This window comes from Pan troglodytes, chromosome 13, assembly GCF_028858775.2.
Source record: "Pan troglodytes isolate AG18354 chromosome 13, NHGRI_mPanTro3-v2.0_pri, whole genome shotgun sequence".
Classification (NCBI taxonomy): Eukaryota; Metazoa; Chordata; class Mammalia; order Primates; family Hominidae; genus Pan; species Pan troglodytes.
This window is the reverse complement of record NC_072411.2, coordinates 99,118,338-99,133,318: the sequence shown is the minus strand read 5'-3', so window position 1 is coordinate 99,133,318 and position 14,981 is coordinate 99,118,338. Positions and strand designations below refer to the sequence as shown.

The 14,981-nt window shown below is 40.4% G+C and overlaps 1 protein-coding gene across 18 annotated transcripts in view; it reads left to right on the top strand.

Annotated features, from left to right (window-relative positions):
• The window catches only part of ANKRD44 (ankyrin repeat domain 44), a 351,835-nt gene that overhangs the window by 178,110 nt on the left and 158,744 nt on the right, over positions 1–14,981 (top strand). For 17 of the 18 annotated variants that reach the window (XM_063791430.1, XM_009443922.5, XM_063791432.1 and 14 more), the window contains 4 exons: positions 6,079–6,279; positions 6,648–6,735; positions 9,325–9,467; positions 10,573–10,785. In XM_063791430.1, coding sequence (XP_063647500.1) covers positions 6,079–6,279; positions 6,648–6,735; positions 9,325–9,467; positions 10,573–10,785 — 645 coding nt within the window. The remainder of the gene's footprint in view (positions 1–6,078; positions 6,280–6,647; positions 6,736–9,324; positions 9,468–10,572; positions 10,786–14,981) is intronic. The other variant, XM_063791433.1, reaches the window with a different exon arrangement.

The window sequence follows — 14,981 nt, the reverse complement described above, 5'->3', positions numbered from 1 at the left end:
TAATATTGATTAAATATGAATCCATGCCTGACATTATGTCCTCCATAGACAAGAAAGTAGATCAAGACATAATCACACCCCTTGAAAATCTCCTAAAATATAACTGAGCTCTAGAGATAAGTCTTGAAGACTTATGTGATGCTGACCAGGCTGTCTTGTGTTTTCCCTTCTAGACACAATTCCACGACCCTTTCCTACCCCCAACCTGCTCCCCACATCTGGCACATCTGGGATTCCCAGGTTGGAAACAGCTTGGAGCCGAACAGCACTGTCTCCTTTTTGGCTCCCTAAGGGCTTCTCTGAACTCATTCTCCTTTTTTTTTCTGTGTACTCCCTAGGCTGTGAAGAAATGAAGAGAGGCTCTTACTAAAATATTAGAGAAACATCTTTTATAGTGCCAGCTAACATAGATAAGCAAGAATTGGGGCTGCCAGTGGGAATATTCTGAAGTGTTCATGTGAAGCCTATTTCATATTATTTCCTGTGTTCAGCTTATTCTTTCTTTTTTTGCTTTTCTTTCTTGGAAAAGAGCAACTGTAGGGGAAAGGAATGAAATGTACACAAACCCAGAAAGTCTAACGCATGTTTATGGAAGCCCACTTGGTAGAAGGCATTGTTAAGTGTGCTACAGGGGGCCTAAAGTGTGTACAAAGTGTGGCTTTTAGTTTTAGTATACAGTATTTGGGGAGATAACCAGGCATGCAGGCTGCTGTGGCCTATGTGCAGACGTGGCTGGCCCGTCCCAGGTGCCCTTTCTGCTATAACCAGTTGAGAGGAGCATCAGAGGAGAATTGCTGAACTTTTCACTTCTCCATTCTAGAGACTGTCTTTTGGTTAGAAAAGTTAAAAATGGTTGTATCGTATCTTTAGAGTGTAGGAGTGAGGACACTGTGTCCATGTAAGTGTTGTAGTTACGAGTGTTTATTAAGTACTTACTATCTGCTAGGCAGTATGCTAAGGACTTTCTGTATATTATTCTCTTTTAACCTCTGATCCACCCTTCGAGACGGATGCTATTGGCAATACTAGTTTAGGAAATGTAATCTCAGAAAGTTAGTAGGGAGCCAACGAAGTCGATGTCACAGCCAGAAAGTGGAGGAAAGTGTGACTAGAGAAGCTGCCTGCTTAACCACCATTCTGTGCTGCTTTCTTCAATTCCCATTAGCACCCTTATGGAGCCTGTTCTAGCCAATAAAGCACATCTATTTTTGGCTTCTGTGCAGACAGAAGACCCAACTGGTATACAGATCTTTCCCAGAGCTGAGCAGGATAAGCATTTTATTTTACAGTTGAAATTTTAAAAACTTATGTTCTACCCTTTCCTCTAAAAAACATGATCATTATTGTGGGCTTAATGCTAGTAGACAGGAGAATTGGAAACATTATATGGAAGAGTAGAATGTTATTGTTTTCTTTAAATTACCTTCGTGATTATAAAAAGTTGTTCATGTGTAGAATATAGGTCATATCTGGAATAGGAAGAAAGTAAGCATTTTATAATCTATTAGAATGTAGACAAGCGGTACCCAGCTTTAGTGCATTTAAACTCTCTGGGGTGTTTGTTGAAACTTCCTGTTCTAAAACCTCACCCCTAGTGATTCTGAATGAAGCCTGTGGTTAGGCCCAGAAATTTGCCTTTTCAAAAGAAGATTCTGATACATGTCGTCTACATGCCACACTTCGAGAACTGAGATTAAACACTGGTCATACTTTAGTTTCTGCCGTTCCTAATGGTTAAAGTCAGCACTTCTTAAATAGTTCGCTTAGAATTCTTTCATATCCCAAAGTCTCCAGTGAACTGCCTTTGCACTCCTAGTTCTTAGAATAATTGTGCTGTAATAATAATTAAAATAATGGGTGAGTTTTTTTGGTGCTTGGTACTTTGGTACTTTTAGAGGAACAATCCCATTAATTGAGCAAATTGGTTGGACATCAATTTATACAATTCTTACAAAATATGAAATTGCTATGATTACAGTAATATAGCATAAGCCTGCAGGACTTAAGAGCAGCCTCAGGGACATCAGCCCAGAGTAATGTAAAATTAACACTTACAGATTATTACTTACAGACTTTGCTGATGATTACAGCAATGTATTTATTCTACCCAAATTTATTGAATATACACTATGTGCAAAGCAACTGCCAGGCTTTGTGGAGAGTACAGACAGTTGTATAACATTTTGACCCCTATCTAAAGCAACTTGTAATTTATAAAACTTGACATTGCTTATGGCTGCAGGGACTATGTGTAGTCATAAACAGTTACTTTTCCATGAGTAATTTATGACCACTGAAATGCAATGCACATTTGAGAGTAAAGAAACAAATATTAAGGATGATAGTTTCTAAGACACATGCCTCCTATTCTCATCTTTTCCATGTGCCACAGTGTATGTTTCTACTTCTTATTTCAAGGTTGAAGTGGCCTTTTGTTAAATAAAAAGAGTTGTAAAAAGTAGAAATTGACTGACTCGCAAATGGCATGTCCAGTTACCTCCCATATGACATCCCATGACAGCTCCTCCTTTCTATTATTTCTGCATCTTATATAGGACAGCCTGCTACAGGGTGTCATCCAACAAGGCCTACAGTCCTAAAACAGAATGTTAACTGGGCTGATGCCTCCATTTGGGGGAAATACCAGAATCCTCACAGGTGTTTGTTCATTAAGAAAGAAACAAAGGTCCAGGCGCGGTGGCTCACGCCTGTAACCCCAGCACTTTGGGAGGCTGAGGCAGGCGGATCACTGAGGTCAGGAGTTCAAGATCAGCCTGGCCAACATGGTGAAACCTTGTCTCTACTAAAAATACAAAAAAATTAGCTGGACGTGGTGGCGCATGCCTATAATCCCAGCTACTCAGGAGGCTGAGGCAGGAGAATCGCTTGAACTGAGGCACAGGTTGCAGTGAGCCGGGTTGGTACCACTGCACTCCAGGCTGGGCGAAAGAGCAAGACTCTATCTCAAAAAAAAAAAAAAAGAAACAAACAAAGGCTTTGAAGGAGCATGATTCACAGCATGCCTGAGCACTGGGGCTGGACTGTGAGCTTTTATCTTATCTGTTGTGAAAAGAGTAGGTGGTCAGAAACTTTTAGGGCAATTTGATAATTTCATGCCCATTAACTTTAATAATAAAATAATTACATTTATAGTTTTTATCTCATTTTTATTTCATTTTATTATTCTACTGATTACTTTTTATTGTATTTTACAAAAGTATTGGCTCAAAAGTGATGGATTTGAAATAATAACTATTTTTAGAAAACTGGTTCTTTACCACAGACAGTTTGAAAAACACTGTTAAAGAAACTTTTCTTGATGGATTAAAGACTTAAATGTAAAACTCAAAACTATAAAAACTGCAGAATAAAATCTAGGCAGTGCCATTCAGGACACAGGCATGGGCAAAGATTTCATGATGAAAACACCAAAAGCAATTGCAGCAAAAGCAAAAATTGACAAATGAGATCTAATTAAACTAAAGAGCTTCTGGACAGCAAAAGAAACTATCATCAGAGTGAACAGGCAACCTACAGAATGGGAGAATATTTTTACAGTCTATCCATCAGACAAAGGTCTAATATCCAGAGTCTACAAGGAACTTAAACAAATTTATCAAGAAATAAAAAACCCCTTTAAAAAGTGGGCAAAGTACATGAACAGGCACTTCTCAAAAGAAGACATTCATGCAGCCAACAAACATGAAAAAAAGCTCGATATCACTGATCAGTAGAGAAATGCAAATCAAAACCACAATGAGATACCATCTCACACCAGTCAGAATGGCAGTTATTAGAATGTCAAGAAACAAGAGATGCTGGTGAGGTTGCAGAGAAAAAGGAAAGCTTTTGCACTGTTGGTGGGAATAAATTAGTTCAACCATTGTGGAAGACAGTGTGGTGACTTCTTAAAGATCTAGAAGCAGAAATACCATTTGACCCAGCAGTCCAATTATAAATCATTCTATTAGAAAGATACATGCATGTTTATGTTCATTGCAGCACTATTCACAATAGCAAAGACATAGAATCAACCCACATGTCCATCAATGATAGACTGGATAAAGAAAATGTGGTACCTATACACCATGGAATACTATGCAGCCATAAAAAGGAACAATATCATGTCCTTTCCAGGGACACGAATGGAGCTGGAAGCTGTTATCCTTAGCAAACTAACTCAGAAACAGAAAACCAAACACCGCACGTCCTCACTTACAAGTGGGAGCTGAATGATGAGAACAGAGGGACATGTGAGAAGGAACGACACACACTGGGGCCTGTCAGTGGGGAGAAGGGAGGGAGAGCACCAGGAAGAATAGCTAACAGATGCTGGGCTTAATACCTAGGCAATGGGTTGATCTGTGCAGCAAACCACCATACACGCATTTACCTACATAACCTGTACATTCTGCACATGTACCCTGGAACTTAAAATAAAAGTTGATTTAAAAAAAATTAACAGAAGAAAAATAATCTTTTCTTGATTCAGGAAGTGTTCAGCTTCCCTTCCCCCACATTAGTTTCTTTTTTACCTTGTATATTTCTGCCAGAGCAAGCTCCTGGGTATTAATTTTTAGCCAATATGTGATACAGGAGAAGGCAGACTTCTTTAATTAAAAAAAAATTAATTCCCTAAATAGCCATCAAATTACTCCCTTGTAAAACCAAGTTAAAGAGCTTCCAAGCTTAAAACTTTTAAAAGAGAAATGCAGTTTTTAAAAAGGTAGTTATCTGTTTTTAATCAAAGCTTTGTTTTTGCCAAAATATTATATTAAATTTCTATTATATGTATTAAGCCAGTGTAGCAGACTAAAACTTTAGGATTTAAAAATGTAAATAACTAAGGAGAATTAACTGTTGAATCTATTTATGTCAGGATGCTTGACTGAGACTACTCACTGAGTAAGCCTAGTAGAAAATGGCCTGTTAGAAAATGCAAGAGCCCATAAGTCAGCCAGGCTGACAGGTCATTGCCCTGGACTTCTGTCATCTTGCCTATAAAATAAAGCTGCCTATGAAATGAAGGGGTCAGCTCAGATGAACCTTAGGGCTTTCTCCATTTCTAATATTCCATATGTCTGTGAATTTAATTCCATAATCATTTTAAACTACTGTATTTTTTTTTTTGAGGCAGGGTCTTGCTCTGTTGCCCAGGCCGGAGTGCAGTGTCATGATCACAGCTCATTGTGATCACATCAAACTCCTGAGCTCAAGTGATGCTCCCACTTCAGCCTCCTGAGTAGCTAGGATTTAGAGGTCCACAACACCACTCCCGGTTGGTGCAAAAGTAATTGCGGTTTTTGCCATTAAAAGCAATGCAATTACTTTTGCACCTGTATATATGTTTGTCGATTTTTTTTTTCTTCGTTAGAGATGGGGTTTTGTTATGTTGCCCATGCTTGGCTTCTGTGCTTTTAAGAGCTGCATGGATGACTCCATTGCATAGCCAGGGTTGAAAGTCATAGATCAAGAGGTTAGGGAGCTGACTGGGCCAATAGAAGAAAAAATGTGGGAGGCCCAATGAAGGTGAAGGAACTCAACAATGGCAAAAGAAGTGACCCATTATAACATGGAAAAGATGGAAACAACTCATAGCTTTAAGTTGAGATGGTAACAGAGATGTTACTTCCCGTCTTGACCACTTATTGATCACACGATGCTGAGGGTTAAGATGTTGGCAGAGAGAACCAAAGATTTATAAACTGATCCAAGAATGTCTGAGGTCTTTTTGTCTATGGTTATTTTACCCCGGTATGCACACTTGCACATGGGTGTTCTCATTTGGCCTAAGAGTGCCTTCTACATTGTAAGGACGTCATCATATACTTAGAAGGTTTATTTGATTTTAGAGATGTGCCGGGGCTCTTGGCTTGACAAAGAAAGGTAAAGTGATTCTGTCTTTATCTTTGCCACTCTTTTGATCTTTATCAAATATTACCTGGCTTGTCTGGAGCCAGCCTGTAGGGTTGGGGAGCCTTTCTCTCCATAGTTCCAGGGTTTGGTGAAGCATCTTACACCAGTAAGTATTGATTGAACATCTGTCAGTGACCTCTGCAAACTCTGCTTTTGTTGTAGGAAGCAGTACAGGTTTTGATTAAGCACTCAGCTGATGTCAATGCAAGGGACAAGAACTGGCAGACCCCTCTTCATGTGGCAGCAGCCAACAAGGCTGTCAAATGTGCAGAAGTGATCATTCCCCTGCTGAGCAGTGTCAATGTCTCCGACCGAGGGGGGCGCACAGCCTTGCACCATGCGGCTCTGAACGGCCACGTGGAGGTAGGTATTTTTATCATTCAGAATTGGAACGCTCCCTCCAGGACTTTCAGCCACAAGTGGAAACTGATCTTCTTGCTGAGATTTTAAAGAATGTGATGAAAATATTTGTACACCAAACCTTCAGCATCTATATCATTCTCAACTTTAGAGCCACAATGAATTGAAAAAGTAGGCTGTCACTTCAATCTTTTCCTCTGACACACATGACACATGTCCTGCTCTGACATCATATTTCTACTTTGTCAGAACTCCAGATCTCTGACCTGCCTTTAGATTTCATGTTAATTTGGCTCAGATCATCTGCAGGCAGTGAGGAGGCCTCACCATTACAGAATATATGCTTGATTTCATTGTTGGTTATCTTTCAGATGGTCAATTTACTCTTGGCCAAAGGGGCAAATATCAATGCATTTGACAAGAAGGACCGGCGTGCTCTGCACTGGGCAGCATACATGGGTAAGGATTCCGTGCATGGAAAGCAAAGTACAGATAACTTTAACTAAATAAGCCATGGGTCTCTCGTTGACCATGTAGGTTTTCTCCAGTCTGACTTCTTTTCAAGCTTGGGTTGCAATTGAATGAAGATTTGGTTGATTTTACTGGCATGCATAGTGCGCTCCAGTCGGGCAGTTGCTTTGTCAGATATTTATTTATCCTACAAAGAAGAGGAGGAATGAATCATGGCTTGGGCCTCTTTGAATGTGCTTCAGTCTGGATTGGAAAGCTGCACAGATTGTGCTTATTTTAACTTGTCATGGCAGTAAAATAAGGTGTTTTAAAAAGAAAGAGCACTGGCTAGGAAAGCAAGGACACAAATTCCATTCGTCTTTTTAAATTTATAAATATTTTTGAAAGAAACAAAAAGAAAGGAAGAAAAGACAAACCTCTGGCTATTTTATAGATGGAGGGCACCAGAGGCACTGGTGATTGTCCTGATAGTCCACTGACGACAAAACTGAAGCCTGCAGCCCTCATTTCTACCCGCTTGGGAGAGTTCACATTTCTACGTTTTTCCTTTTCACTTTTGTTGGCAAATCCCACTGACAAATGAGAGATCTCACAGAGTTTATTCTAAGTGTAGACTTGTGGGAAATGAAGAACTAAGATATTTCCTTTGTGTTTCTAATTGGAGAACATCCTGCCATTAGAAAAATAGACAGGATTCTATCAGCACCAAGTTGTAAACAACCTGAATGCCCATCCACAGGAGATTGTTTTGGTAAATTCTGGAAGATCCGCACAAGGGGACACTTTGCAGTAACTACAGTGATGAGTCCATGAGTGTTTATTAACACAGAGTCTGTGATATGTTAAATGAAAGCATATTATAAAACAGTATAAATAATATAATTCTCATTTTCATTGAAAAATCTGTACAATAACAAACTTGGAAAATATTATATGCTAAAATTTTAATTGATTGTCTTTGGGGATTTATGATTGTGGATGATTTTGGTTTTCTTTTAATACCTTTTTGCCCTTCTGAATCCTTTTTAACAAGCATATGTGCCTTTTATCATCACTTTAAAAATTAACATTAATTGTAGGGAGAAAGAGTAGGTTGGGGCAGGGATGAAATAAATTATGTGGCTAAAGGTGGATCTGAGTGAATCCTTGGGCTTAAAAAAACAGAGTCTTAAACTTTTACAAGCATTAGCATTTAAAAAAAAAAAGTTGACATGGATTTTTGAGTTGGCTGAAGCATATGAAATGACTGCGTGGCACCTGCAGGACTGGAGCCAGTGACTGTGGGAGACAGCTGTGTAGGCCGAACACACACTAAGCTAGTGTGGATAGGACTCAAAGAATGCGAAGTTTCACGATTGCTCTCTGCTGATGTATATACAGTTAAAGCATTTGGATAAATGACTCTAAAGAAATCAAATCATTGTTTTGTGTGCTGTCAGGATACAAATAGGAATAATAGGCAAAACCAGGGCAAATAGCTTAAGATAGCAGCACTAATAATCGAAAAAAATTTTTTCTATATAAAGTCTTGGAGAGAAAAGAGTCAAATTTTAATAAAACAAGCCAATACTTTCCCCCCACCCCAACACACACACAAAGTCCTGGAGTCAGTACTTGTCTTCTACCCTTCAATTTTCAGCCATATTTAGAGCAATGATCCTGAAGCATTGAACAATCTTCAGTCCCGAAATAAAGGTCAAATATGCTTGTTTCTTTGTTTATTTATTTATTTATTTTTTGAGACAAGGTCTCGCTCTGTTGCCCAGGCAGGAGTGCAGTGGTGTGATGTCGGCTCACTGCAGCCTCTGCCTCCCAGGTTCAAGTGATTCTCATGCCTCAGCCTCCTGAGCAGCTGGGACTACAGGCATGTGCCACCGTGCCCAACTAAGTTTTGTATTTTTAGTAGAGACGGGGTTTCACCATGTTGTACAGGCTTATTCTATATATAGTGAATTGTGGAACAGAGTAAAATATTGTAGAAAAAAATGCTAACAGGAGCTAAAACTAGAAGGGTTTTCTGTTTGGCCTCTAATTCATGAGGATACTTTTAAGTTGAGGCATATGTAATTGCCATTTTTGTGGGTCCAAATACAGTTGAGCAGCAGTGATTTTATATGATTAAACAATAATCTGGGGTCATTCTCATTAATTGTTTTTTTTTCTTTTATCAGTTTTTCCTAACTGAATTGTCATTGTTAAACTTTTCAGTGAGGAATGGCAATTGTTTTCAAAAGCATTGCTTTCATTTTAATACAACATTTTTAAAGGCTCTCTACTAATATCTTGGCAAAACCTCGCCATTATTCATTAGCGTGGTAACAAGCATCACCTAGATCTCCTTGAAGAGAAAGCTCACATATGAATCATCTTTTTTCTCCCCACAGCTTTTACATTATGCCTGACTATAGGAGGTACTCAATAAATATTTGTTGAATAGTTGCCATGAACCAGCTTTTTACAAATAACTCAGCAAAATACTGGTGGCGATGAAAGCTAATAGTTGATAATTTAGGTGAAATGAATCAGCAAATTGTCCTATAAAGGTTAACGATGTTTTCTGCTGCTTTGTTTGTAAAGGCCACTTGGATGTTGTAGCATTGCTCATTAACCATGGCGCAGAAGTGACCTGTAAGGATAAGAAGGGTTATACCCCTCTGCATGCTGCAGCCTCCAATGGACAGATTAATGTTGTCAAGCATCTCCTGAACCTGGGGGTGGAGGTGAGCTATGATGAATGCATCAATGCATGGCCAGTGTATTTGTAAGATTTCTGTTATTCTAAAGTTAAATCCTGTTTGCACTTTAATTCAAGGGCAGGGGAATTGTTTTCTAGCATCCTGTCTTTTTGAGTTTTTGTGGGCAACTGATGAAGGGCAGTGGGGGCATACACTAAGCAGAGGAAAACTGGAAACTGAATAACTTTCTATATCAACATAGATAAATATATAGACATAAAGATTCTATGTAATATATATTAACCAGTTGTTCTTAAAGACTCGCCAAGGTTCTGCATCCCACCTTCCAAATGTAGCCTTCTAAGTCATGACTTACAGCAGAAATGAATGAATAAATGGCAGAGACAAACAGCAGCAATGTCTACTCTTGAGCTGGAAAAGGCAGACTGCTGCCTTCTCCTTCTGCTGGTAGAACAGGAGCAGTGGTGAGGCTGGAACATCCTGTCCCCCAAGAAAGGAAAACCAAGTTGCATCATTATGGAAAACCATAATGATGAAACCAGGCATCCAGGGCAGGTCTCAGAAAGCAATAGGGAGCCGTGGACGAAACACACCTCCTGACGGCACCACTGCTCTGCTACTAAAATGCAACCTGGTGAGGTGTCGGACTCCAGAGCAAAACAGAGAGTGGATTCTGACCCGCCTTCCATGTTTAGACTCCACAGCCACCTCCCCTGCCATCTCCGCAGCCACTTCCTCTGCCATCCCCCACCATTTCTTGAGGTTTTCTGTGCCCCAATCCTAGAGTGTGGGACTCTTTTCATTCTCCTCTGATTTACTTCTCTTTTGGTGTTTTGAAAGCAGCTTTGCCCTTCACCTTTTATTCCTTTGTTAGCTGAAAAATACCTCTCCCCAGGATGAAACTTCTCTGTCTCCAGTTCATTTTTTGCCACATTGACTTTTTGCTGATCTTTACCATGGGGTGACAAGCATTCCCAAGATGACCACACTGGGGCAAGAGTAAGCTCTGAACAATTATATTGGCGGATGGCCATTTCCTTTCTCTAGCCACGGCCGTTATGCTTTTTGTGGAAAATGGAGTAAACTGGCTCTAATGACTTTAATCACCCTGTGTTGGACTCTTTTGCAGATTGATGAAATCAATGTCTATGGAAATACAGCGCTTCACATCGCCTGCTACAATGGACAGGATGCTGTGGTTAACGAGTTGATTGACTACGGTGCTAACGTGAACCAGCCAAACAATAATGGGTTCACCCCTTTGCATTTTGCTGCTGCCTCCACTCATGGTGCTTTGTGTCTTGAATTGTTAGTAAACAACGGGGCAGATGTTAACATTCAGGTATGACACTCTTAGTCTCTGTGTTGAATGCCTTTGCATTGAGCTTCTGTTTGAGCAAAATCAACTGCTGCAAATTATGCCATGTTTTAGTGAGTTGGAACCTCACAGCCTTGTCCTGGATTTGGAGGCTATAAGAAAAGTTGTCTGGAGGCTGAGGCAGGTGGATCACGAGGTTAGGAGTTCAAGACCAGCCTGACGAAGATGGTGAAACACCATCTCTACTAAAAATGCAAAAATTAGCCAGGCGTGGTGGCGGGTGCCTGCAATCTCAGCTACTGGGGAGGCTGAGGCAGAGAATTGCTTAAACCCGGGAGGCAGAGGTTGCAGTGAGCTGAGATTGTGCAACTGCACTCTAACCTGGGCAACAGAGCAAGACTCCGTCTCAAAAAAAAAAAAAAAAAAAAAAAAAAGTTGTGTTATTTTTCTTCAGGAGTGGTGGTATCAGCTGAAAGGTACCAAGGCTCCAGCCGTGTGTTCTTGTTAGCTTAGTGAATGTGTCAGGACAAATACTGGATCTCTAGGATATTGACTTGCCCAGAAGCTAATACTGAGGTGAATGTTGAGCTGATAGGGCAGTGTTGCTAAGAATTCAAAGGAAGGCCTAATAATGATTGTAGGCCTGTTTCCAACTCCAGTGTGGGTTTAGAGCTTCTCAGATACCTTCTTCCTTTTCTTTCTTTTTTTTTTTTGAGATGGAGTTTTGCTCTTGTCGCCCAGGCTGGAATGCAATGGCGTGATCTCAGCTTACTGCAACCTCTGCCTCCCGGGTTCAAGCGATTCTCCTGCCTCAGCCTCCCCAATAGCTGGGATTATAGGCATGCACCACCATGCCCAGCTAATTTTTTGTATTATTAGTAGAGATGGTGTTTCACCATGTTGGCCAGGCTGGTCTCAAACTCTTGGCCTCAAGTGATCCACCTGCCTCAGCCTCCCAAAGTGCTGGGATTACAGGTGTGAGCCACTGTGCCCAGCCAATACCTTCTTAAAGCAAACCCCAGATAGTGGCTTCAGTGATGTAGCACCGAGCTGGTCATCACAATCATTCCTTTATTCAGCAAATTTACTAAGGACTACCCAGTGCCCTCTGTTTGGGACTGAAAGAGTGCTCTAAGATGAGATTCAGTCTCTGCCTTTAAGGAACTTACAGTGTAGTAGGGAGGTAGCATGCACTCAGGTAATCATGAGCAAGAGAAGATATGATGAGAAGAGTCATAAAGCATTGCAAACTCTAAGAAGCAATTGTTGACTTGTTTTTTGCTTGGGAATAAAAAATGGAGATCGATTTTGAGGGGAGACTTGGAAGATTAATGTAGTTGAGTTGAGGAGGGATAGAGATAATTTGAGAGAGAGTGTTCCAGATAGAACAGCATGAGCAAAGAGGGGTGGGAATTCTGGATAGGAAAACCTCTAGGTAACTTGTCAGCTTGCCATGTGACAGCTAACCAAGGGGAGCTTATCACGCAGCATTCATAATTTGGGCGACATCACTTGAATGCATTTAGATTGTAGTAGAATATCCTAAGCTGTGCTAGGAGACCTTTTATTCAAGCCAGGCTTCCCTTCTTCCCAGCACACAGGGATCCTGAAGCAAGGTCCCAGTGTATTCTGTCTCTGGTTTTGAAAAATATGATTTCTAAGGTATAATTTCAAGAATATCACATCAGTCTATTTTAATAACCTCTATTCACTATTAAAATCTTATATTTTTTCACAATTTCTAATAGTGGTGAAAGATGTGACAAATTTTCAGAATAGCAATTGATTGTATCAAATAGAGTGTAATTTTATGAACATGCCAAGTGTGGTGGCTCGGCCTGTAATCCCAGCTCCTTGGGAGCCTGAGGTGTAGGATTCCTTGAGCCCAGGAGTTTAAGATCAGCCTGAGCAACCTAGTGAGATCCTGTCTGTAAAAAGCTTTTTTATTTTTAATTGTATGACAGAAAGGAGCCAGAAATGAGCTGAAATGTGATTTGACCAAGGAAGAGGACTCATCTACTGGATGATTTTGAGCCCAAGGAGCTTGGGCCTCTCCAGGCTCTGCAGGCCACGAATCATTCTAGGGGTCATATGATCAGACCTGAGCATTAAAAACAGTAATCCGGTCACAGAACACCAAAGGCAGGAAAAAAAAAAGGAAAATAATCATATATATGACTACAAAAAAGTCTTAAACATTTATAAAACAAAACAACAACAATAAAACCTCTAACATGAAATTAAAATAAGAACAACTTAAGGAAAATTTTCTTCAATATACATGATAAGCAAATAGTTAATATGCTTGATATAAAAAGAGCTCATACAAACCAATAAGAAAAAGTGATCATTACTAGAAAACATGGAGCAAAAGTCAGATCACAAGAGAGAATAAAAAATACATTAAGCCTGTGAAAAACTAGTATTACTGGTAATTAGAAAAATACAAACTAATACAAAAACGTACATTTGTGTTAAAGAATGGCAAATATCAAAATGGCTAATAACACCTAGTATTATCAATGAAAACATTGAAATGCAATAAAGAAATATGATCTCTTTTTTAATGCTAAAATGTTATGGTTATATGCGTAGATGATGCAAAGAGAGAGAAAATTCTCTGGAGTATGTACCAATATGCTAGCAACAATTATCACTGCAGAGAGACAAAATTATGATTTAGGTTTTTCTTTCTTTCTTTCTTTCTTTCTTTCTTTCTTTCTTTCTTTCTCTCTCTCTCTTTCTTTCTTTCTCTCTTTCTTTTGTTTTTGAGATAGAATGTTGCTCTTGTCATTCAGGCTAGAGTGCAATGGCAGGATCTTGGCTCACTGCAACTTCTGCCTCCTGAGTTCAAGTGATTCTCCTGCCTCAGCCTCCCGAGAAGCTGGGATTACAGGCACCTGCCAGCATGCCCAGCTAATTTTTGTATTTTTTTGTAGAGAGGGGTTTTTGCCATGTTGGCCAGGCTGGTCTCTAACTCCTGAGCTCAAGCAATCCACCCACCTCAGCCTCCCAAAGTGCTGGGATTACAGGTGTGAGCCACCACACCCGGACTTTAGTTTCTTTTTTGTGTATTTGCTTTTGTCTTCTGATTGTGATACAATGAGAATTTTAAAAAATTATTATTATTATTATTTTTTTTTTATTGAGACAGGATCTGGCTCTGCTGCCTAGGTTGGAGTGCAGTGGTGGGATCTTGGCTCACTGCAACCTCTGCCTCCCAGGCTCAAGCCATCCTCTGGCCTCAGCCTCCCGAGTAGCTGGGATTACAGGTGTACGCCACCACGCCCTGCTAATTTTTGTATTTTTTTGTAGAGACGGGGTTTTGCCATGTTGCCCAGGCTGGCCTCCAACTCCCGAGCTCAAGTGATCTGCCTGCCTTAGCCTCCCAAAGTGCTGGGATTACAGGCATGAGCCACTGCACCTGGCAGAGCATGTTATTTTTATATCCAGAAAACCAAAAAAGCTATTTTCACTTTTGAAAAAAAGAAAACCCAGGTATAGTGGACCTAGAGAAGAGCTGATTAGTGGATAACTAGAAATCAATAAAACTGGCATTGGTAAGAGGTAATAAGAGAACAGGGGAACGGGACTGAAGGGAGAGGCTTTGCAGAAAGAAAATCAGCAAGACTTGGTGGGACATGAACTGGAGGAGTTGAAGACTAATGTAAGGATTGAAATGTGGCAAAGAGGCCAGGCGTGGTGGCTCATGCCTGTAATCCAGCACTTTGGGAGGCCGAGGTGGGTGGATCACCTGAGGTCAGGAGTTCAAGACCAGTCTGACCAATATGGTAAAACCCTGTCTCCAAAGATACAAAAATTGGCCAGGCGCAGTGGCTCACGCCTGTAATCCAAGCACTTTGGGAGGCCAAGGCAGGCAGATCACGAGGTGAGGAATTCGAGACCAGCCTGACCAACATGGTAAAAGCCAGTCTCCACTAAAAATACAAAAATTAGCTGGGTGTGGTGGCGCATGCCTGTAATCCCAGCGTCACAGGAGGCTGAGGCAGGAGAATTGCTTGAATCTGAGAGGCGTAGGTTGCAGTGAGTTGAGATCCCACCGCTGCACTCCAGCCTGGGCAACAGAGCAAGACTCTGTCAAAAAAATAAAAATAAATAAATAATAAAGGAAGGAAGGAAGGTAGGAAGGAAGAAAGAAATCCAGCAAAGAAAGGTGGTACAGCAGAGTAGTTAAGTGTTCAGTTCTGGGGCCAGACTGC